The following is a 26627-nucleotide window of genomic DNA, read 5'->3' on the forward strand; positions in this document are numbered from 1 at the left end:
TCATTTTAGTTCAGGGGCCACATTCACCTAATTTAAACCAGTAAAATGATGGCCCCTTTTACCCCCCCGTGGTTTAGTGTGCAGTATGTTCTCAAAATCTCTACAATTAATGACGTCCATAGCAATAAGTTAGCTCGGAGGGCAGTGTGATTAATCAGACATGAAGTCAAATCATGACGTGAGAAGTGTTTCATTGACAATGGAATGAGCGCTTTTCCATTTTGCGAACCGATATTCTGCTATAGGCCAAGCCACATGAATATGCAAGTTCATTTCAAATAAAAAAGAAGGGGGAAATTTCCTCACGGAATTGACCCATCGGTATGCAGACACACTGAGCAGTACTAAGGGGGAGCATGTGGGGGTCGAGGGTCTTGCTCAGGGAGCCCCGGTGCATGTTGTTTGGACTGTGGGGGAAACCGGAGTACCCGGTGGTGCAGCACTAACCACTGCGCCACTGTACACAACAACAGGACTTTGGCCTGAGTCTTTGAGCTGAGGAAGTTATCCGATCAATAATGCAGATGACTTTATAACTGCACAGATTTCCACAGCACACAGCGATGTGTTGAGCATAGCTCATGAGTAGGGGTTTTATTTGCTCCATATACCAACAACTCATAAAGGCAAGAACAGCAACAAAAAGATGTCATGGAAACACGGAGGTAAGAAAACAGCATGGAAGCATCCTAAGACAGATTTGCGTAGCGTGATTAAAAAACAACAAAAAAAAAAGATCATATTTTCGGGTCAATTGTGAAATATCATATAAGCGTGACTGTGAGTGGGTCTTACTCGCAAGAAACTGAAAATGTACTGGCAAAAAAACATCTGTCAGAAACACAGATCACAGATTAGATTATTCCAGTCCAACTAAGTAACGTTCACTGCTACGTAGCTGATCTTTCATGGATGAACATTGCTGCCGATTTCAGTTCCTGGTATCCTCGTTGTGTCAGTCCACTATTGCAACTAAAACCCTGAAATCCCCAGAAAACACATGAGAAACCACTTTTATCAAACATGTTCAGAGTAAGGCTTTTATCATTTCTACACTTTGCAAAGTCAACCAGCATTGTGCGAAACCTCCGATGGGCCGGTTATGGTCATACGTTTGCCAACTATGCTCTCCAGCCGAGGTTTTCCTGGAGCCCCCCCCCCTCCCCACAGGCTGCCTTTAGGAAAGGTTGCTGACCCCCTCCTTTATGTCCGATCTGTCAAAACATTACAGAGAAGCCAACATACAAAAGAAGGAACCCATCATAAAAGCATTGTGCAGTTTATCACGTCTTTCCTTGATCCCACAAAGCATCTTATTTTGGTTTCCTTTGACGTGTGGAAAAATTACCTTGACGACCTTCAAGGGACCCTGTGATCTTTAATGCCCTCCCCTCGGGCGGGGGTCTGATACCTCGAGTTGGTAACCGTCGTCTTCCATCACATGAGTGGATTCGCACTTGATCAAACGTGAGGTAACACCTCATCCATTAACGGAGAAAGACGTCTTGATCTGAGTCGGCCCTTTCAATAAACTCAGAAATCCCAGATCAGCAGAGAAATTAGCCTATTTAGCGCGCAAAGTGGACTGGGAGGGGTCTGAAGTGTGTGTGTGTGTGTGTGTGTGTTGTGTGTGTGTGTGTGTGTGTGTTCGCAGATAGATTTGAGGTGTGGTTGGGGAGCACTCGAGTATGAGCCTCTGGAGGAAAAGCCTTGATGTCTCGGTGGGTGACAGATGCACAGCGGTGATGGGAAAGACAGGAGTTATGACCCAACTATCAAAGGGATGAATGCAGCCGCCATCTCAGATGTACCCTTGCCGAGATCCAGAAAGCTCCCGTTAAATTTGCCGGCTTGCAGTTTCGAAATCCGAAAACCGCTTTCATGGAGTAAACCCATTGCAGCGAGTGTTCTTGAAGCGATTAGCGCATCACGCTAGGTATAGGTACTAAGACCGACTTGACATATTGTGACACAGCTTTCTCAGGGGGGGGGAGGGGAAAAAAAAAAAAAAGAGTGAAATATACAAGCATTTCTATATTTTTTTAATTTTCCGCAGAGCAATTTGAAATTCACTGAGTGGATCATCTGTCTAATTCTCTCCTGCCCTTGTGCTTCTGGTCTTGTTTTTGACAAAAAATAAAATAAAAAATCCCCAGACAGGTCACAACACGCGCAGCAGGTAAAGCTTTCAAGGTCCTTGTGAAAGAACAGCTTGCTAGGATTTATGGCTGTTACACAAAACTCTCCGGTGAGCCACTTCTGAGTGAGCCACCAAGAAGCATTAAAGAAATGTGTGTGTGTGTGTGTGTGTGTGTGTGTGTGTGTGTGTGTGTGTGTGTGTGTGTGCGTGTGTGTGTAACTCGAGAGCCATTAGCGCTTTAGCTTAATTTAGCGTAATGGCTGGATATAGAAGAGGAAAAAAAAACATCCGATGTCCCACAACAGGCGTTCTAAAATTCACTAATTTGAGTGTCTTGATTAATCACTCTTTAAGGGCGCACATACGTGGCGTTTGAGGGAAAATGCGAAGCTTTCCTGGTGTTTTCGATGTCCGTTGACATGACACCGGTGCTCTGAGCCACGGAAAATGTTGTAGCTTTCCAAGGAAACAGGTTCCCGACTGTAAGAACTAGTTGTTGCCCAAACAGACTAAAATATTCCTTAAGATACGGATATGCTATTGTTGGTTTCACAGGCAAGCAGAAATTCCAAAAATAGGGAAGAAAACTTTTACAACAGTTTTACATGAAAAAAAAAATAAGAAATCACATACTGCATCTTTAAATTTCAAACATCTTTTGGATAAATAGAGTAAACAATTTTTTCAGCATGTTTTTCTTAGTTTCCAGTCTATTCTCATCGTACTTCTTAAAAACACAGGTTAATAGTGCTTTTTTTTTTTTTTTTTTTTTTTTTTAACATTTCCACATCAGTCATAGCTGAGACGGATGTTCTAATAGCCCAGAACAAAATGACAGCTTTCATACTGCTTAACTGAATAATTAACTCAGAGGACGACATTAAGGGAGTTGCTTGTCTCCAACGGAACAAAAAGGATGGGTTTAAAACCGGAGCTGACACGTCTGCAATAGTTTTATGCGGCACAGAAAAAACAGAGATAAGAATTTGGGATTAGATTTACTCTGCTGAAGGAATAAGCGAACATGACACAGACGTTGTAAAGACATAAATATAACTGATACAACTGATAATGACGGAAAGCCTGGAGGGAAAAATGTGGGGAGATATGAAAAACAAAAAAAACAAACAAGCAGATGTGGTAGCTTTCTGAACTGCATTGTGATAAGTTTTTAAATATGTTTCCAAGGCCAGGCAATTCTGTTTCATTTGGTAAGTTTACCCAGATCCATACAATAATAAAGCTCTATGTATAACGCTTACAGCTGGATAGGTTTTGGTTGAAGAGACTAAGATTTTTCATTTAAAAATTTGCCAAAATGTATTTATGATAAGACACGAACATGCCTGAGTGGTGAATAAGGGGCATTGTTATCTCAGAGATTTAAAGTTACGGCACACAGGTCATAATTAAAATCTACTGTCTTAGATTAACAGTAGACTCCATAACGGTTTAATTACTGTTTACTAAGACAAAGAGTCTTTAGGAGAGACGCCACAGCTTGAAGCGAGAAATAATCAAATTTAATTTGTCAAAATAAATGAGTCATTAAAAAACACGAGTCAGAAATCATAGGCATTATGCATAGCCGAAAAGAAAATTATACTTTGGCACCACAATTAATTATCATCTGACTGATAAATATGGAAATATATTCATTCAAAGACTTAAAAATGGGTGAATTTAGAAGACATTCATGTTGATCTATTACCAACTTGAAATATGTAAAGAATATATTTTTAGATAATTATCTTATTAGACACCCGTCATTATTATTATGCATGCAAACATATATATAAAATTTAAAAAAAAATTTTGTATGTAGTACGCTGAATAAAAAAAAAAATGCAAGAAATTGTTTACAAATTTTTTGCAAAAAATGTTGCTGTTCAAAAGTTATCGTTCCTTTACTGGCCTCATTGCTGCGCAGCACAATTTTTAGTTGTTTATTCGCTGTAGGTAGCTGTTCTAATCTCTAGTCGTTGCCTCGTAACAGAACAGTAACAGGAAGTCTTACAAAGAGTCAAATTTCCCCACTTTCAATCAGACATAATTTTGCGAACTTTATGAAAATGTCTGTAGTGCGAAAAAGACGATAGCAGAAGTTAGCCCTTAGCTTAAGTGGCTAACTTGCTGCGAAGCTAATGTGTCCGAACAATTAAAGCTCTGGAGTTCAAAATGTTATTTTTGAAAGTTATTTATCAGCTGAATAGTCTCTAGTAGTTACCTGGACACGGAAAGGTAACAGGAAGCAAACTGATTAAAATGCTGAAAGATGTTTAAAAATGTGAACCAACTTGCTACTGCCACCTTGTGTGCAAAAGTGGGACTACGTAATTGTTTTACATGATGTGTCTTTAAATTTATCAGCAAAATATTTTATCCATTCATTTCTATTTTCATATGTTGTTTTGGTCTTACAACCATGTTCGATTTATAATATTCAGACTCAATTATATATTTCTTTTCTGCAGGGTAACGAGTGAGGTTACATTTTAAGCAACTAAGTACTATTTTATTTAGTTTCTAACAATGTTTTTATATATTTTATAATGTTATTTTTATTGTTTTTGTATATTTCTTCATTTTTTTCTATTTGATGTTTTTAACATTATTTTGATTCATATTAAAAACAGAACAAAAAAAACAACATTTGGATTGATCTCCATAACATAAACAGATTAAATATTCCTTTATTGGCCACACAGTGGGGGAAATCTGAGATGTTGGAACCACATAGGGTGATAACAAGGTAAAGAAAGAGGAAATCATGTGAAATATATTATACACAGCATGAGGCAATACATGCACACGAAGTTACACTGAATATGCTTCACATAAGAAAGCTAATCATTAAAAAATACGTATATAAATATTTGTACACATAAGCACAGACCCACACACATATCTATATTTTAAACAATCACCATGCTATAATTTAGCATATAGATTAGCAACATGATGATTTTAAACTACTGGGAGATGTAAAGTGAGACAAAACATGCAACCACATCAGCAGGTGTGCTCGACTTGGATTAGGGACATTACTGTACAGTAATTTAATTAACCGCCTCAAGACATTGAAAGACCTAATGAGACAAATAAGATACTCCACATTTCGTGATTGCTTTGTTACCCGTTACGTCTGCTGCATTCGTGTTGAACATCACAAGGAAGCCAGGCAGGCAGGAGAGGCAGGTAAGACCGCTCTCTTTGTGTCTTGCGGAGGATTTGGGTCAAGTCTGAGACAATCCTTTGGGTATTCCCTCAACGCCATATGTGCCGGCCAAATGCTATCATTACCCTCCTGTCCTTAAGTGATCTTTCCCTCTACCTCACGGGTCTTGTAAAAGCCGTCTCTGCTGCATAGGGCCACCTCACCAAGGTCAGATGGGAGGAGGTGTGCGTGCATTCCCCCTGTGAGGGTGTGCTCTTTTAATCCTGCTCCTAATATGTCGATTTCCCATGACGGTGCCTCTGCAGTAGGGGCGTAGTAGGAGTCTGGTGCATGTGGACATGAGGAGGTGTAAGCACACTAATACGCTGTGAGGCAGATGCAGGAGCGGTTTCATCTCCCCGGTGCTGCGCTCGACTCGTGGCAGCGTGCCAGCGCCACTGCTTTAAGACGTGGGCTTAGCATATTAAAGATCACATGCAAGTGCGAGTCCCTCCATGTGCACACGCTCCCTCCCTGCACTGACCGCTGTCCTTGCCCTAATTTGTTGGGAGGGAGGGGAGGGGTTAAAACAACAACCGACTTGAACAAATGAATACAGTGGAGGGGTGGGGGGGGGGGGGGGGGGGGTTGGGGTGCTGTGTGGAGAGTGTAACTGAATAGTCCTTCGATCAAACCGCGGCTCCTCTGCAAAGCCCAATGCTCAACAACAGTGCAGACAAAAAGCCGAGTCAGCTCCAGCAAAACAAAGCACTTGATGTGACACTGCAAATTGTTTAAAAAAAACCCCACTGAAGGATACTGTATTGATCTCAATATACGATGGTTTCTTTTCCCGTAAAGAGGTCTAAAAAGGTAGACTTGCCCTACCTTTTCAGACTGTGCCATTTTAACGTTCTTACAAGTTCCGAGCTCGCCACGCTGTACGACATCAATTTAGGCCAGGATAAAACACAAGCTAAATCGCAGCTGACGACATCGTGAGGCGACGTGATTGCGCAAGAATATAAGATTGTGCAACAATACATGTCCAAAAACAAACATGACTGGAGCCCTCGCCGTTGTGGAGGAGGAGGAGAATATGGATGCGGTGGTGGCTCAGAAAGAGAGGCCAGATTGGGCTGTCTACTACCATTTTACTTTACGTTCAAGAAAACACAGGACGCGTAACTGTAACCCAGGTCGCAGCAGCAGTCATGATCACTCCAAATATAACCCTAACCCTTGAGCCAGTCTCACACTGCGACGTAGGGCCACTGATTTAGAGCCAAGACCAGGATACTCCCATGACATCTCTCGTCTGCAATAGGATGTGTCTCGCAGCCTTTAGGCTCCATTTATACAACATTTGAAGAGAAAACGCATCGTTTTTAAGTTTTGTGACGCTAGAGCAGTTGAAAAGTGCTGTAAAAGTGAAATTCATTCACTTTTATGAGACCAAGTCTGGATATTGTAAAAGACCCTGGTCTGGTTCAAAAGGTTCAGGCTGTAAAAAAAACAAAACAGTCCAGGTTTACTTTAAGAGTCTGTGTCCAATTTAAAGTGTTTTTATCTGGTTCAAAGAGTCTGGCTCTGGTTTATTGAAATTAACTTTTCCACTCTTTCTTTTATTTGAGAGTATATTGAAGGGTTAAAATGGACCTCTACTGTAGAAGCATAGTCGCCTAAATACAGTCTGCGATATTGCATGAGAAATACCACTTTTCATTCAGAAATTGCCAACGCGTCTGCCTCACCACACCACTGTGAAATTGCTCCATCAATCCCCATCGCATTCCCCCCTCGAGGTGAAGTCAAAATATTCAGCAATTCATTTGTGTTGCTCATTCAGCAAAGAATTCATGTTTTACATGGGCGGTATAGTCTCAAAGGGACCAATAGTTGTTGCAGACAGCAATGAATCAATTCATACAAGTGGATTGTTGTTCATGTTAACTGACAGCGGCAGCGGCAGCAGAGGAGACCAGCCTGCAAAACTTATGCACGCGCACACACACACACACACACACACGCTCCTTTGTGAGACAAAAAGGGCCACAAATAAACAGATGTGCACACACCGACAACAACACACTTCTCACGCCATATAAAAGTTATATGTCGTGCACTTTAGAAGGTTTATTAACATTTTATAGGCCCTCGTAGTGGCCCTCTCTCAGACAAAAGATGGAATCTGAAAGTAGCGAGCATCTCCCTGCTGTGGCGATCCATCCCTCTTACAAAAGGTAGAAAACAATGACTTTCTGAAGGCTTCTCCACAAACGTCTCCTTTGACCCCCGAGGAGTCGGTTATAGCTCACAAAGAGTGGATCGCATGCTCGCACAATATAGCAGTCGGATGAGTGGTCCATAACTCCAGTGTGACTGCTGTAGCTTTTATGATGTCAGACGTGCTGCAATAAGAAAACATGATGTTCCCGGCAAGAAAAACAGATTTCCACGGCATCAATCAACTCACAAGGGAGTGATCAGAGACATTTAGAATTAGTTCCTCTGCTTTTGCAAGTTCACGAGTCCTCAGGTTGCCAAGTAAGTGACTATATATGGTAATTTTGCAGTTTTTTTTTTCCATCTGTCCATCTATCCATCCATCTGTTCATCCATCCAAATGACTGTCTGTCTATCCATTGTTCCATCCATCCATTGTTCTATCCATCCATCCAAACCAGGAACATTCTAGTCTAGAGCGCTAACCACTCCACCAAGGTTCAAAAATAATGTTGGAATATTGAAGTTCAACAGCCTACGGGGTTAAATATGTGTGGTTTCTATAATCTCAATTTAAAATGGGAAATGGATTTCACCTCTATATATCACTTTTCAACAGTGTGAGCAGTCCCAAAGCACTTCACCTCCTTAATCACATTCACCTATTCACACAACAATGGAGGCTGCGGCCATGCAAGGCGCCGTCAATCCAATAGGAGCAATTTGGGGTTCAGTGTCTTGGTCAAGGACACTTTGGCGTGTGGACAGGTGGAGATGGGAGTTGAACCTGCAAACTTCTAATTGGGAGACGGCTGCTCTACCATGCCGCCCCATTGTGTCTGCTATACAAATGAAAATATGAATGTTGAAATACAACTTCTGCAAAAAGCCAGTGAGAAGCAGTTTTGACACATTTATCCTCCTCAGACGAGAATATAAGAATACCGAATATAAGAGATGTCTTTCAGGGACACAATATTTTTGAAATGTGTGAAATTGCATTGAAAAAGGTTAAAGACTTTTCTTTCCATGCACGCAGTAATACAACACCTGTTTTGGGGTCGACGGAGAAATATGGCTGTCCTTGCAGAATACTGTAGACTATCCTGGCACTGTTTCCGTAGGTGGGGTCGTCAGCATCCGTCGCTGTGACTTGCAACACAGATGTGCCTGAAAATATAAACACAGAGAAAACGCATTAGTCCAGACAGCCCGCACGCCTTTAAAAGCTTGTCAAATGCTCGTGCAAGTGTGCCGCATATGGGATCTAATCGAAACATTTCCAAGCAACCGTGTCTGGTGCCTTCAGATCCGGGGAGACCTAATGTGCACAAATACTCAATATATGATAGACAGCAAAGAGAGAGAAGTACTTAAAATGCAGGACACAGACACGCCGCTTCACAAAAGAGTCTCCTCATTTTATTTAAAGCAGATCGCACAAAAATACAGCCTCCGTGAGCTCCTGGCCACCGAACAGAAAATATCTCTAATGAATCAAAATGAAAGAAGAAAGAGAGTGTTACTCACATGTAACGCCGTGAGAATGAAAAACTGCACAATTAAACTGCAACTGCACAGTCACACATACTGCATCATATCCATTTGGATATTGTGCATAAATTACATGGCAAGTCGCAAATGTTTGTGTTACTAAATTAGTTACTAAACAGTAACTCTCTAATAAGTTCTCCATGAAGGTTAAAAGTGGCTCTTAGTAGAACTAGATGATAGTAACTGTCATCTATAGTGAAGGTGATCACATCATGAGGGATCAAGTTACAAAAATCCTGGTTGAGTGCCAAGACGCTCTGTTTCGTTCCAAAGTGAAAGATGTAAACGGTATTCCGATCCAGTTATTATATTTAGGGATGCAGGTTAGTAGTCCCTTTAGTATTGGCACCAGGAATATTAGGCCTCATTTACACGACAACATTTCAAGTGAAAATGCATCATTTTTGCGTTTTCATGACAGAGAATTTAAGCATTTACACAGCAACATTTTGAAAATTGTAATTAGCATGGGGGACCACTAGTGGGTGCTGTTGCTTGTTTTTGTAATGAAGTACAGACATTCGTATAAAGGGTAGCAGCTTTTCAGAAAAGTTGGGTTTTTCCTGGTTTCCACGGAGGCGGAACGCTTTCATAAAGTTTTCAAAAAGTTACACCCACAAAGCAACTCAAGCCTGAGTAATGTAATGCATCCATTTTAATTGTGATACGCTTATTTGAATTAAGACTGAAGGGTCTTTTAATATCCCTACTTCATAGACCATTTGTTTTCGGCGATTACAGGAATGATGATCTGTGTCATTACTAAAACTGAAGCGAGTGTATTGTGTATATGTAGTGTTACAAAACAAAAGGGATGTACCATCAACACCAAAAGAAAGCTTGAAAATGCTTTAACAAAGGCATCATAAATCAAAAAAAAAAAAAAAGTAAGAACTTTCACTAACTGATTTATTTATTTTCATATTTGCACTCTAATGGTGAAACATGCTCTACTTTCATCATCGCAGTCCATGACAAAAAAACCAAGACGGATGACTTAAAAACGTGGAGTGATGCTCAAAATGCAATGTAAAAGCCTTTGTTGTTTAATTTAACACTTCAAGTGTTGCTCAAACTGCATTACAGGCTTCATTAACCCATTATAATTGCATGATAAGTGCATTGTAATTGCACTACATGCTTGTATGATGCATTAGTATATGTAAGCGCCAATGCATTCGGAGACACATGGATAACAGCCTTGTGCATCTTCTGGACACCCACTTTATTGTTTTCTTTGGGGAATTAAACTAAATTAAACAGGGAGAACTCCACTCCGCTGTGTCCCGCAGGGTATGATTTTTTTGTTCTTCTTCTTCCTGGAAACATGAAGGAGGGGAGCTAAATGCCAACCATAATGAGCCATATACTTCTCGGTACGCTTGTGCTCTCTGAATCGCTGTCAGCCTTGCGAGGAAAATTGTAGAGGGAATTATTTGGTTTTCATCACGTCTGAGATTGCTTTGGAAGCTGAACTGGCTCTGAATCATCTGTCCAATGAAATCTATTTCTATTTCGCTGAATGAACCAGTACAGTCCAGAGATGCCCGTCTCCTGACACAATAATAAATGATGTGTCTTTATGGTAGCTGAATGTAAATCTGTCAGTGAGTTTGAAGCATTTCATTGTATATTTTCTGATGAATAATAACATGCTCATTATGCACGCTTTACTTTTCTCACAATGCACTTCAGCTCAAGTGTTTCAGTACCGTATATGAACAATGCATTTAGCCCTATTGAAGTGATAAGTGTGGGATTAAAAAGGTCTGATTGTACTTCTAGAAAAGGGAGCAATTGGAAGTCAGCGTGCATGAATTTGCCATAGATTAGTATCAAACACCATTTTCACATGTAAAAATTGCTTTTTGACAGCTTTATGTAGAATAAAGACACTTATACAGCCAGCAGGAGACATCTTAACTATGAAGGAGGTGGAAACTTTGCTGAACTGTTAACAGCTGAAACAACTGACCTGGAACAGAAATAACTTGTAATTCGTTGTAGACTTGAATTAAATTCTAGTTGCTGCTTATGGAAACCACATTCTGAATTCATTTTCTAAAAAAATTGGAGCAGCTAGCATTCTCTCCCTGTGTGAGTTCGTTTTTCCAGATATTCCTGAGGTTAATCGCTTATTCTTCACTTCCCATATATGTGTGTTATTGTCAGCCTCTGTGTGTTTGCCCCCGTGATGAACTGGCGAGCGCAGTTGGGATCAGCTCCAGCGCCAAAGAGATCCTGAGCTGGCTAAAGTGGTTTAAGGGGAAGGACAGATGGATGGCTTTTTATTTTGGTGGGTCTGAGACAAAGAGAGGGTGATAGAGTTGGGAAATCCAGCCATTAATCAGTTCGTCCGTTTGGCAGCATGTGCCCTCATTCACCCACAAACACACACCACGGCAATGAAATGAGTCAATTTCTTGTGATCCATCACTGCCTGACTGAACAGCCACACAGAAATTCTTAACCTGTTGATCTAGTGCTTTTAGGCCCAGTTTAAACAACAACGTTTGTTGTCAATTTCAGAAAACTTTCGCGTTTTAGTGGTAATATTTAGGAAAGGACGTCTGTTTACACAGCAGTGTATATAAACTTTAACAATGGCGAGTAAACGGATGACAAAGTTGGTTTGCTATTCCGGGTGATTCTTAACTATGAAACTACCAAGTGTGAGGAGAATACGGACCGGGAGTCACGACCCCATCGCAGAACGAGCCAAATGATTTCCCCCAGCCATAGTGCCCATGCACAGGAGCAGCGTTTTCAGAAAAGCTGTATTTTTCCAGCGGTTTCGAGCACGGATGTCATGGAACTGGTCGCCCAAATTGAAGTTTCCTGCTTTCACATAAAAACCTTGTGTAAACTAGTCTTGAACCCTAACCCTGCTTCAGTGTTTCCTTTCACACTGGCAACACAGAGACCAAAAATATAACCACATCGACCCTAATTACCTGCAGGAGTGATGGTGAATGTATGATCTGGTCTGTCGCCACATATCCAGACTGTATTCTGCCGGTACTTCGACCTCCCGAATCCTCAATTTTGGCTAAATCAAATCTAGACACAGATGGAAATATGTTCCGTCTTTCATCTGCATCATTCACTTTTTCTGTGCTAATAACGGATATGACGCGTCAACAGCATGTCGCGACTGACCTCAACATCCGCGTCAGCGGAATTAATTTCATCTTAACTGATCATCTAAACAAGCTGCCACCTCCGCCTCCAATCAGGAAGTCTCCGCTAAACGCTAATTTTCCCAGAGGTGAAGTGGCTGCTCGTCCATTTAGAGGCTCCTCAGCCGGGGTACATACAGTAGGACAGTAGGAAAATGATGCCGCCGTCAAAAATATGATTGCACCTTTGAACGGGAGGTATTAAAACTGCCTGGCATGTGCCCAGCTAATCAATTTAGACAGGAAAAAGAACATCACAACCAATTACCTGCTACACTCCGAGACAGCCCCTTCCAACACTTGGGAGCCCCAGTATTGACAAATGCACGGGGATTAAGGCTCTGGAGTGTGAGGACAGCTGATTGTTACAGCCGATTTGACGCCGCAGACGCCGAACCGAGGAGGAATTACTTTAATGGACATGAGCAAAAGAGTGGGCGGCAAAAAAAAAGAAAAAAAAAAGGCTAATTATTTTCCCCTTCACAGTCCTCGAATTCTTCCCTTGGGTCATCAATTGTGATTGATTCTCTTTTTTTTTTCTTCTTCCTCTTCGTGCATCCGATGATGAAGTTTGCAGGGAAACTTTGAAACAAGTACTCGTTAGAGCTGAAAAGAGGACGAGTGCTGCAAATATGTCGCCACTGTGTTGATTAATACTGTCATAGAAATAAGCGCACCTGTTCCAATGTTGGACGGCTCCTTTTTCCCACTTTGAACCACAATTATCATTGAGTATTATTTAACAAAATGTGCTCCAAGAACATAAATTGGACCATTATAAGGCCTTATTTTCATATATTAAACACTGCAGTGGCTCTTGTATTGAAGTAGCAAAAGGAACGACACCAGAGATGCACCCGATACTGATATCAGTATCCGATACTACATGGGGTACTTAGTTGTTTATAATAATGAAAATGCTACATGAAATATTGTTACAATCGGAATGCATCAAACATCTTCACAATATGACAATATGAATGAAAATGAGTATTGTTCAAGAAGAACAGCACAAGATATATATTATGGAGCCCCTTTACACTTAAAATATCATATTACAATCTGAAGAAAATTAATTAATTAATTGAACTTCACCTAAATCTAGGAAATATTCAACAAAAAGAGTATTAAAAGCATATTGTGAGCCCCCCTGTGCATCAATTCAACACACTAAGCTGTTTCACGGTTTACAATATTAATACATGTTCACTTATTTATTCAAGGATTTATTAGGTGTATTTGCATGAATGTGGAAGTGACAACTTTTTCCACCTTGAGCTACACATAAGTCTCACAATATTCATAATAAATGACTATTATTCAGGCACTCAGAACGTAATATGAAGCCCTCTTATGCATTCATTCAAGATTACTGTTTCTAATATTCATAAATGGTACAATATTTATTACAAGGCTTAATATGAATATCTTTATACGACAATCACACCTTTTTCCCACGTTGAGAATTACCTAGATCTGAAAATATTCATCAGAAATGAGTGTTATTGAGCAATAATATCACCAGTTAATGGCGTTTCCAACAATAATAAAGGATTATTTGCGAGGTTTCATGTTGTTAACTTTGTCTTACAAAAGAAATTGGACCCGTTTTCTCCCTTGACCTACACCACATTCCAAAAATATTTCTTATGTATGAGAATGATTTCACAAAAAGAGCACCATAAACAGAAAGTGCACTCCTATTAGGAGGGGGATTAAGACGTGTACATGACACACCCGGGTTAGAAACAAATACCCGAACAAGCTAAGTTGAGAGTGTGTGTGTGTGTGAGTGTCAGTGTGTTCATGAATATTCACGAATGCAACCGGGGAGATATTGACTGTTTATAAAGGGGGCGCCTACAGGTCTATTGAGGTTTGCATATTTAAACGGTTTTTCACATTTCCATCTTCTCCCTGCACAGAGCTGATGAAGCTATTCATTTTCAGGACCGAGGTGTGTGTGTGTGTGTGTGTGTGTGTGTGTGTGTGTGTGTGTGTGTGTGTGTGTGTGCTCTCTCATAAAGAAGCATTTCTACTTCGAGACTATTCGAGACCCTTTTATGCAGTGCAGTGGGTCAAACACATGGCTCCAGGGCCAAAACCGGCCAACCAGGAAGGGACAACGCAAAGTGTAAGAATATATTAACTGCAATCTTCAGACGTAAATAGCTTTAGCAGCATTAGCGTCAAAGCAAAAACATTCATTCATCTTCTATAAGCACTTTAGCTTACTGATGATGCAGGATGATGGAGACAAGTCAGCACATATTGGATAAATCAAAATAAACCCTGAACACAAACTCACATTTACACCATTTACCCTCAAACGCCTGCTTTTCGGACGGTGGGAGAAACGTGGACGAATACAAACTGGCGGATATTCCCAGACTTCCTTGATGTGAGGTGTGAGCGCCAACCACTACACCACTGAGACGACAGTGAAGAGTTCAGAACTTATGAGAGGCTGCTGAAGCACCATATTACATCTGCCCCGTTTATGTTTTCAAGCGAAGACGAAAAACTTTGGTTCTGTTCTGGGTGTCCGTTTACGAGGCAAAGGTGCTCGGAGAAAACGAGCTTGAAAACGCTCTGACTGGTGCAAATGCTACTTTTCGAATAAAGATGGAGAACAAAACTTTTCGAGAATGCTGACTCCATCTCCGCGGAAACAAAAAGAATGAGAAAAACATGTTACGTTTTTTTGTTTTCTGCATTATTGCAGTTTTAATGGAAATGGATATAATTATCAAAATGTTGCAGTACAAATGCAAATTAAGGTTCTATTTATTTTTCTTCTGAAATGGCAGCTGGTGAAAATAATGCATGTGTAATTCTTTATAATAAACCCAATATAGACATTTTGAGCTGTCATTAATTTCCAGTTATTACACAATCTATGTAATCCGTCCTATTCATGATCAAAATGTGACCCCTGAACTTTATTAAGTGTGACACTGTTTCCTCTTTTTCAGATCTTTGTTCACTATGATATATTTATTTTATGGTACATCACACTGACAGTAACAACTATTAAATGGCCAAACATTTTAATACCTTCGCAGTAATTTGCAACTATTGTAATAAAATAGCAAAAAAAAAAACAACAGCAACACATTTTTTACACATAATTAAGAGGGTGATATGCAAGTTTACCCAAAACATAAAATAGCTTCTATTTCCAGTCTGATTTATGTAACATTACATTATTGGCTCCAGTGATTTTCTTACTTCTTTTAATGCTACTTCAATAATGTAATAACTTCTTAATTTATAGGGAGAATGTTACTACAATATTGGCTTTGGAATTGTACTACACTATGGTTAATTGAAGACTTTAATGGCTTTATTACACTGGAAATGGTGAAAATTACTATGTTGCTGGGCTTTATTACAGTTCTGGTAAAACGAAACTAATCATACTTTATTAATCCCCTTCAGGAAATTATTTTCCACAAGCTTTCATTGCAGAACCACTGATATCTCAGCTCAGGTCTCAGCGGGGTGTTGTGTCCGCTACAGTTAAAGGGGTCATATTATCCAGCGTTTCAACACGTCCACATGATCTTCTTGGTCCAAAAACGTTGTATTCAAAGTTTATTGCCCCAAACACAACTTTTCTTCGATGAGCATCCATTTAAATATTGGATCATAGGAGCTACATTCAGAATCTGCTGTGTCTGTGTGAGCTGGACTGCCTCCGCCCACACATGCCCATCTTGGGAATAGGAGGAAGTACTTCCTCTTGTGGTGCCATGTGCCAGAGTAGAGCTGCCTAATTGTGGGAGGAGTCAAAGGGAGGGCCTACCTTGATTGTGATTGACTAAACCCCTGATGACATGATATAGGGTTTGATTTCTGATTGGCTGGTTGGAGCAACACACTTTTTTAAATGAAACAAACCAGGAAGAGAGAGGACAGATTTTCTTCACTTCTGAGGTGTTATTCCTTGATATGTTGATGCATTTTACCGTTGGAAAGCCAGTAGGAAGTGAATTTTGCATAATATGACCCCTTTAACTAATCTGTTAAAAAAAAAAAATATTTTTTTATTTGACATTTTTACAATTTGCTTGACGGTTTCGCCAGATTGGAGTCTCTTGCGGGCCAGTTCTGTCTCACAGGCCTTATGTTTGGCACCCGAGGCAGTGTTTACAACACCCACTTATGTTTCAAGTGCTGTGAAATGCCACAGCATCATGGTTTGGAGCAATAATGCACTGGACTGATAGAGGAGTGGCTTTTGTCGAGGCTAAAAACTGGACGGGAGAGTAAAGGGAAAAAAGCGGAGATGTTTGCCACACGATGCCCGGGTGTGCGAGGAGCGGCCGTCTCAGCGGAGGTGGATCGAGGCTTTGCTCTCGCCACTCATGCGGAGGACTCGGCGGTCTGGATGGCGGGGATTGCTGCCGAGCCACTATCGAATGCTTTATAAAGACTTGCCCACCTGGGAGGGAGACCATCACAGCTACCAGAAAACAAAGATGAAAAAGAGGACTCTGCTGGCTTACAGGAGATCAAACATGGTGGAGAATGTTATCACAGGGAGGACAAACCAGGATGCTGCAGAGTAATAGCATGTTTGATCACGGCTCTTCATACTAATGCTGTCTCTTAGATCCATCTTGCAGTGGAGTTCGGCTGTCTTGCAACGTAAACAGGATGTCACAGGTCTAATTAGCCCCCCCCCCCCCCCCCCCCCGCCCCATTACATGGATAAAAGGGATTATACCCATGAAAAGTATCTGAAAGGCAACAAATATAACACTCAAGTTCACACACTTTTTTCATCTCTTGAGCCATTCAACTGAAGGCTCAGTACTGTTCACAGTAGCAGGCGATCATTTGAAGGCTGGCTTTATTTCGCGGCACTACTCACCCACTTCAGACATCTCAGGCACCGTAGCTACAAAGGGTCCATCTGGAAATTTGGGTGCATTGTCATTGATGTCCTGTACTTTGATGATGAATTCCGACTTTGGTTCCAGGGCCTCCTCTGTGTTGCGGTCCAAGGCTTGTGCATGCAGGACGTAATGCGTTTTCCTCTCCCGGTCCAGGCTCTTGGTGGCATGAATATCTCCCGTCACTTCATCGATGATAAATATAGTCCCGGCTCCTTCCCCGCTCAGAATGTACCTGACAGATCCGTCGCCCTTATCTGAGTTTGAGTGAAGCTGCAAAGCAGAGGAGACAGAAGGATGTGTGTGAGTACAGAGACACACAACAAGGCCGCATTCACTTTTTAGGGTTGACTTAACTCTTTATGGGACGGGCTTTGAAATACTTGGAAGGAAATTCAAGGATTTGTAAAGTCAGTGCAAACACCTTCATACCAGTTATGAAAAAAAGAAGGTGTCGAATTGATAACTATACTCAATTCTATCGTTCCAAACATCACTCGGTCAGAATATTTACGATTTGCAACAACAACCGCCATCAGTCCTCCTCGTCACCCAACCCCACCACCCTCAAGAGTAAAACTAACAATGAACACAACAGATTATTGTAGAATAAACTGCAAAAAAAGATATTAGTAGTACTGTGAAGTTCATAACTGTGTTTCAAGTGGATTTGATTGATTTCTTGGTAATCAGAACTACCAGTAAACAGTCAACAGCCTTCGAATGAAGATAAACATGGTTCGCCAGTAGGAAAACTAACAATAGCCATGATATATTATAGTAGAATAAACTGCAAAAAATTATATATTTTTACAAAGAAGTTCATAATTGTGATAAAAGTGTTTCTGATTGATTTCTTGGTAATCACAACTCTTAGGAAACAGTCACCAGGCTTCAAGTAAAGACACAGTATAAGACAGTTCTCAGGAAGCAAAACCAACAATAACTGCAATTCACTGATGAAAATAAGCTATAAGAGGAATGTAGACATATTGTTTATCATCAGGGCCATCAGAATTGTGCTGGAATTGATTTTTATCTATCAGTTGGTTGAATTTAGACATTCGCACGACCAGGAAATAGTCAAAATGCCTCAAAATGAAGATAAACAACATGAGTATCTGTTCATGGTCGAATTAACGATGGAAACGGTCCAGTATTGTAGAATAAGCAGTAAAACAAAATTAGACTTTTTTTTTTGTCACCGTGATGCTCATAATTGGACCGTAATTGATTTTAATTGATTACTTGGTTGGCACAAGTCATCAGGATGACCAGTACACAATCAACAGTGTTTAAAATAAAGATTAACACAGTTTTTGAGTCAAACTAACATTGGTCATGGTGCTTTTTATCTTAGTCTTAAGACAAACAATTGAAAAGGTCTTTTATTGTAGAATAACAAGGATAAAAAATGTCACTGTGACCCTCATATTTGGACCATAAATGGTTTTAATTGATTACTTGGCAAGTCGGTAGGAAAATAATCAAAAGGTTTCAAAATTAAGACGAACAACATGATTTTCCAATAGTCAAACTTACAAATGTCATGGCGCATGAATTTCGAGGGAGCGAGAGGAGAAAATAAGAGATTTTTATCAATTTGACCTTCATAATTGCGGTACAATTGGTTTTCCCTGATAAGTTGGTTGGAAAAAGAAGCACTACAAGGAAACACTTAAACAGAAGGCAAAGCATATACTTCTCTGGTAGTAACACCAACGATGGAAAAGGTCCAATTCTGTAGAATGAGTCACAAAAGACAATTTTGTCACTTTGGCACTCACAATAATTTCTTTTATTCAATTACATGGTTGAACTAAGCTTTCAAAACTGCCAGGAAATAGTCAATAGCCTCAGAATAAAAGAAAACCCTAAGAAAACATGAATAAACAAATACATTTCTCTAGTAGTAAAACTATCAATGGCCATGAAAAGAAATACATTTCTCTCAATGTTATTCTCATAATGTTACTGTTTTGGTTTTAATTGATTACTTGGCTGAATTCAGTTACCAGAGCGACCAGAAAACAACCGACGTCCTTCAAAATGGAGAAACATTGGACAGCAGTAATGGCATATTGTTATAGAGTAGAGTAAACTGCAAAACATCTTTTTTTTTTTACTTCAATTGATAAATTAGTTGGAGAAGGTCACCAAGTACTTCTCAGAAACCTTAAAAACAAAAAAGCTTTCCAATTGGAAAATCAGAAATAGTCACAGTGCATTACGATAGAGTACAATATTATCATCACTGTGAGCTTCATAATTAAAGTTTTGACGTAACAATTGGTTTTGAATGATCACTTGCTTGAAATTAGTCAAGGGCCTTAGAATTAAAGAGACCAAAACCAACAGTGGCTACGATACACAATGCAAACTGCACGACATGTGTTTCATGATGACCTTCATAAATGTGCTAATATTGGCCGTTCCACTCAAATGAAATCAAACGTTTTGGGGTTTTCACCTCACGTAACCCGGAAAAAGAACAGGGATAACAGCCAACATGGAAACTGTAATCAAAGTGCACTGCCCCAAACCTTTGGTCCTGAATTTCAGCCCGTCTAAAAGTCCCTCCAGTGAATTCTACAGAGAACAGGCTGTTTCTGTGTCTGCGTCTGTCCACGTCTACTCCACGCTCCTCTCGGGAGGAAGAAGACGCAGCTTTCCATTATGGTACCATGCGCTGTTGTTTTCAGTGGACTTATCGCTATGGCGCATAGAAATACTGTCATTCAACAAGGACAGGCTCCTGAAGAAATCCAGACTCTGCGGCTGCAGCAGGATGTTTCAGAATGATTGGTGCGTCGTTACAGTTACCACCAATTCTCTCCTGCTAACTGTAAGAGTAACTGTCTTGGTTGTTCATATTATGCTGAATATATTCAGTATATCAGTAATCTTGCAGGTTTTTATCTGGGAGAGTCACAGTGAGTATTCACTACCAGAAGGAGTGGTCACTTCCCCACATGAAGTCATGAAGGGAAAATCGATGAATTGTTTGCATGAGCACACATTTGCTAAGATGTGGAGCAAGCATGTGAGGCGGAGGACAGACTTCTAAGGCCTCATACGTAGGCTATGGGGAAACAAATTACTGTTACAAAACCATTATAAACCAAGTTTTGCATAATATGGAAGCTTTAACAACAGTCTTGAAGTACCCTTGTCCACATGAAGGCATGGGGATGCCAATTAGTTACAGTGGATGGACGTTATCCTACACAAAGGCAATTAAAAACATTTGTACTCCACATATTTTTATACGACCCATTTGAAGCAGTACATTGCAGTCTCAGAAAACTCCCACTGTCCAACAAAGACATTACATTATTCAATATTCCTCGCTCAGGCTTGACTGTATCCGAGCATCGCTGAAGAAATGCATCTTCAGAGATTAAAGTTTGGGAGGAGGGGAATCCTTACAAGACTGTGAGAGATGGAAGAGCGCTGCCTCTTCCATTCACCAGGAGACGGAGGAATGAGGGAGAACCGAGCAACTTGTTCAGCCATAATTGATACCAAGAGGATTAAGACTTTCATGCCAATAGCTTAGCTGGGGTGTGAAGTTAAACTTTATAAATATATTTTACAATACCACTGAATTTCAAAAGCACAGTAACTTCATCATTTAAGCCATCTCATTTTCAGCCATGAATAAAACATGTCATGAAATGCAGAGGATTTTTTTTTTCTCCAAATATATATATATGTGTGCGTGTGTGTGTGTGTGTGTGTGTGTGTGTGTGTGTGTGTGTGTGTGTGTGTGTGTGTGCGTGTATCAAGAGTGAAGTGTTACAGCTACACTGAATATTTTGTTAATATTGTTAATATTGTTAATATTGTTAATATTGCACGGGCAAAACTGTAACTGACAGGTGTTTGTTTTCTTTCTTCATGTTAGCAGATAAAGATGTTATGATCAGTTTCTAATCCCAAAGTCTCATCTCAGTGACGCTGACATGAATGTTGAGAGAGCCACAGACACACATACATACATGTTTCATACAGTGTGTGAAGATACTAAGTAACTACTCCCATACGTATCTATGTCACTACCAACCCATCCATCCATCCATCCATCCATCCATCCATCCATCCATCCATCCATCCATCCATCCATGTATCACAATCCAAAGTGCTTGGGAATACAATGAATTAAATCATGGTAGGGAAGATAAATTAGATTTGATATTTCTCCCAATCTGGTTGTACCAATCAAAAATGAAACAATTTTGCCCATTCTAAATGTAATAAGGCCAATATTATGATCAGTTACTAACAATGTAGTAAAGATAAAATTACAACCAGTGTTGCACAGTAGGTGTCCTTGATGAATCTATAAGATAGTTCTAATACAGTTAACCATTTCTGAATCTTTCATTGTCAAGAAACGCCAACAAATTCCAAGAAATCTTTCTTTGGTGGAGGAAAAACACACACATAATTGTAAATGTAATAGCTGCTGAATAACAGCTTCCAGGCAGACGTATTCAAAAGGATTCAACCAGAAATCAACATTCATGACTTCCTCTGTAAACACTTTTAATAGATGCAGACGCTGAATTGAGGGCACAGCACCAGTGTTTCATGGAGGTGAAGACAAGGCGGTCGGCTTTCACACTCGCCTAAATATAGACGCACTTTCTGCTTATACTGTTCAATTTACGGAGAGCATTAATGCCTGCAACCCAGTACTGACAGAGGCTCATTAGTATATATATATATATATATATATATAGGTGTTCTCCCCCTTCTGTCATTGTGTTATGTAAATAATTTCTGTGTTGGCACTGTTAATCCTCCACCTCACCTCCAACCGACATCTCAGCTGGGAAACATGACAAGGCGAGAAGACCTGTGTGCGTGCATTAGAAGAGCATTTGACCAAATGTGCGGTGCAGAAACTCAATGATGTGCTAAAGCCCAGCTAAAGATATTAAAATCACTTTATAACAGGACTGGTAAGAGTATGACGTTATCTTTACTCTTTTTTTTTTCAGTTTACCACATTTGACAGCTAAGTTGATGTGATCACACACTTTTTCCTCCACATCTACTTCCTGTGGCTAATGCTGCTGCACAACCCTATTTTATAGCAAGTACAGTAGCCACAGTATAGGAAATGCATCCATCCATCCGTCCATCCATCCATCCAAATAATAATATAGGTATAACTCTCCATAACTGGTTGCACCCACCTATAATGTAATAGTACCAGTGACATAATAGTTACAACCCACCTACATCTGTATATGTATATATAAGGTAGAATGTAACAAGGTTGCATGTCATGGAGAGATTAATGTTTTAATATCTCCATCAGATGCAAACCTGCATTTCATGTTATAATTTGTCTTATGGAGAATAGAATAGTTTTATTGTCATTATATCATAAATAATGAATTTAAAGGGTACTTTCATCTTAAGTGGGCCAGACCGACCGGTAAAATAGTGCCATAGTAACCTTTAAATTTAAACGTTACAAGTTTTTCTATGTTGTGGTGCAGTGTATGGAAGTGTATGGAAATGTCGATATATGCACAAAACCAAAAATGATGATTGGAAAATACTACAATCTCATCATAAAGCCAAATTTAATGAAACATTCTAGTGCAAAATACAGTGAAATGTCCAAAACACTACTCTCGAGCAATTAAACATTTTTTTAATGAAAAATCCATGACTGCTTGGCCTGATTGGCGCCTCTTGCAGTTTTGGCACCCCTGGTTTAAGGAATCAATGATTGATTTCATTTATTTAATTTTGATTTCATATGCTCGACTCACAGCTCTCCAGTTTCCTTTTCTCTGTCTCTCATACATTGTTAAATAATCTGTTTTGGTAGAGAGGATTCCATTTCTGTGGCTCCCACCACGATCACAGTTGCCCACCCATGATTTGCTGCATAGAGTTGATCAACCATTCAACTGCTGCTGCAAGAAAGAAGCTCGAAGGGGATTATGGAGAGGACAAATGCGGCTTTTTGATATTTGCCGATCCAGTTTACTCACACACCACTGGTGACGGCTGCCATGCGAGGTGCTCGCACACCAACGGGATAAACCTGGGGTTCAGCGTCTTCCCTAAGAACGCGCCCACGCTCAAAATGCCCCTGACACGCATGGAAGGCAAAGACTCGACTGCCAGTCACCTAATTCAGGACAAAGTATTTAACATGTTGAGCAGAGAGCAGAGTCCTCAGGCTACGACTAATCAAAACCTGGACGAGCAAACAAATTACCAATTAGAAAGCCACTGTTGATTGCAGCCTCGACTCCTGATGAGGGCTGACTGTCCTTTCCCTGCTAAAGATCAAGCCTGTAATTACACAAAGAGTCAAAGATCCTGTTGAATCAGGTAGTTAATCAGTTGCTAGATTGTATTAATATGAAAGACAACCTCTAAAGCCCCCCCCCCCCCCCCACCCCCCCAAAAAAAAGAGAAGTCAGACTGTGTTTACACAATCACAGGGTTCACAAGGCCAATTACTTTGCTGACATGGTTTGTTCCATTTCTGTGCACTCTCCTCTAATTTAGTGCCAGACAATTTAGAAGAGAAAAAAAAAAGAAGCTTTCAGTGCTTGACGCAGTTGCATGATCAATTCCTACCAATAAATTCCACTTTTTAAAAGCGGGGAATTGGAGTTATCACTAAACAATGATCCATTTCCATATCTACAAGTCTATATCCAGCAGCACTCAACTTGAGTTCATGAATGTAATTTTTGCCTGCAGTCAGACTGCTAATTTGCCCATTGACTTCTTTTGCGGGAGTCAATAAATCATGCTCGGCAAAGTGTGAGCCAATGATGCATATGGTGACTATTACCTTCTGAAATCTATGGGTGATAAAAGTGTCAACAGGTTGCGGACCATTACACAAACATCGCCGGGTGAAAGTACAGCAGTCGAGCCAGATGGGAGGGAATCTATAAAAAGGTCCGGAACAATCGGATCAGAAAGAGCATTTGGACTATATTCACTTGTCTTCACACTTATTATACAAAGGTGCTTAGAGTGAATTATGAATGGATATAATATCGATTGTCATTATGGGTAAGACTTCATCATCGTCACCAAGAACTTGGCACAACGAGCTTTTAAAAACACTCTGGCTTCTACTCCATTCGATTCTGACCTGTTGGCGTGGCTTAGTTACTAAAATGGTCGTCTCTCAATCAGAGGGTTGCAGGTTCAATTCTCCATCGCACTAAACTCCAACCGGCTCCCATTGGACGGAGAGAGTGATGGCAGCCATATCCATTGGTTTGGACAGTGGTGGGCTCTTTCCCAGGGAGCCACAGTGGTGGGATTTGAACCTGATAATTCCAAATCCCAAGTCGGCTGACCTACAAAAAAACCTAGGACAGTCTTATAAATTATACCAATCAAAACGTATCAAAAACCTTGTTATTACATTATCTTTACTGTTCCTGCTCTACAGCAGTCAAGTTTAAATAATTTATTTGCAGGTAATCTCTGATAATAGTGATTCAAATTGTAGTATTTCAACATATTGGTACATGAACTCAACAAGCATGAACAAAACATATAGTGTCCATCTTTAAAATGAAATGTATCATTTAGTTCAGATGCTTAATTCCAATTGACCCATCGCAAGCAAATGTGTTGCCTATTAGTCAGAGTTAAGCTATTGAATAAAATGTTATGGTTTAGGCCTTGTTTACATGACAGTGTCTCAATCTCTTTTGTTTCAGAAAATGATTGCGTTTGTATGGCATCGTGTTTGAAAAGCTCCACCTTGAAGGCCATTTCAGTTCACAGTTGTGCAAATGGACAACCAAAACGCAGTTCGACTGTTCAATGCTTAGAAAAATAGGCTTGCAACAGCAAAAAAACATCAACTCAGTGGTTTGTTGGTTAGGAAGTTCACTGCAGTGCATTGTTTTATGTGAAGGTTTGGGGATGACATGGATTTGATGCATTTCTACAATCTAAATACAGGAATGAAGTCATGAAGCGATCCTGGCGAGCAGAGTGGAAATGATGTGGATCCCGACAACAAATGACTATGACAGAAAAGCCAAAGGAGGATCAAGGCCAGGTGGAAGGAATCAATTGGTGGGGAGTATTTTCTCGAGTTTGTCGCTCAGTGTTTGGAACTGGCCACCTTTCAGCCATAGTGAGCTGAGATGGGCATCGGTTTCCTGCAAACTCAACTTGGAGTGAAAGTGAATTGATGTGAATAATATATATGTTTGGATTTTAAATTCCAAGAAGTGAGGTAAGGCAGAGAGGCCAACGTTCACACTGATGATCCGGGAGCTTTTTGAAAGGAAACATGAAGCTTGCGTACGTCAAAAGTTCAGCTGGGAAAACGTGTTGCTGCTGGGGGATTACTCGTCCCACCTCACATTGATAGGCTGAGTTTATTTAATTTCCTTCAACTACTCTTCTTCCTTTTCATGTTTAACAAACCATGTATGTCAAAGGTGTGTACAGGCCGACATGTTTTCAATGTAATTCTGCTCCAACACGGCTGAATCAATGAGCCATCAAGCTCTGCAGAAATCATGCCGATTGAAGGAAAACCAAGCATGACTCCAGGAACAGGAATGCCCACCTCTGATGCAAGCGATATAAAGGATGACTAAACCATTGCTTTGCTTATGCGAGTTACTTTCAGCGACAGTGTGAACTACTCTGACAGAAATGAGGTTGTCTGCTGTCTATAGTGGGAATCTAACACATGCAAACATCTTTACATCTTTTACTGGCATCTTGATAAATTCAAGTATAATTCATCAGACAATTAAATATTGAAATTTCCATAGTATTACTTGTGCAAATTATAACTCATGAAAAGGCATGATACCCTGTTTAATTCTAATGAGTACCTTGCCTGAGCGGTGCAGTATTGACTGCTGTCGTTCCTGTTGGCCAGCCCCAAATCCCAACACTGCCTGCTTCATATTTCACAGATTTTCCTCTCTGATTGTATAAAAACAGGCTGGAGGCCATTTGCTACCATGTCAGAAACAGAGCTCCATTTCTCGACGGAGGGTGCTGCGGCTGCCTTCGCTTCGTTGGTGGAATATTTTATTTATACTTCATAAATTTTGATCAGAGGGAAAATTTCATGACGACCCGCCTTAACGCAATTAGTGTCATTTTTGTTAAACCACAGAGCGGGCGTGATAGGAGCTCGACATACATTGGGACTACGTGTGGCAATTGAGCAGTGGGGGGAGGAGGGAAAATGACCGCGATGTCCAAGCCGTGCCATAAATAATGAATGGTAATGCACAGGAATCGTTCACCCATGCTGATCAGAGTCGCCCGAGGAGCTATGAGGAAGGTGAAATATGACCTCTGCGGTCCTGTTGTTTTGTCATCTCCCCACAAAGACTTTGAGGAATCCTTTTCATCCACAGGGCATCAAAACAAGGGATTGTGTTTATCTCTCTGTCTCTACGGGCGACTTTATTAAAGACGAGTGGAAT

General features: G+C 40.3%; 1 protein-coding gene across 1 annotated transcript in view; it reads right to left on the reverse strand.

Moving 5' to 3' along the window:
* LOC308125736 (cadherin-18) overlaps positions 1-26627 on the reverse strand; it is a 127350-nt gene that overhangs the window by 63065 nt on the left and 37658 nt on the right. The window contains exons 3-4 of the mRNA XM_080489696.1: positions 17136-17430; positions 8574-8693 (exon numbers count right to left, since the gene is read on the reverse strand). Of these exons, the coding sequence (XP_080345822.1) occupies positions 8574-8693; positions 17136-17430 (415 nt within the window). The remainder of the gene's footprint in view (positions 1-8573; positions 8694-17135; positions 17431-26627) is intronic.

The sequence above is a fragment of the Lipophrys pholis genome (genome assembly GCF_963383615.2).
Source record: "Lipophrys pholis genome assembly, chromosome: 20".
Lineage (NCBI taxonomy): Eukaryota > Metazoa > Chordata > Actinopteri > Blenniiformes > Blenniidae > Lipophrys > Lipophrys pholis.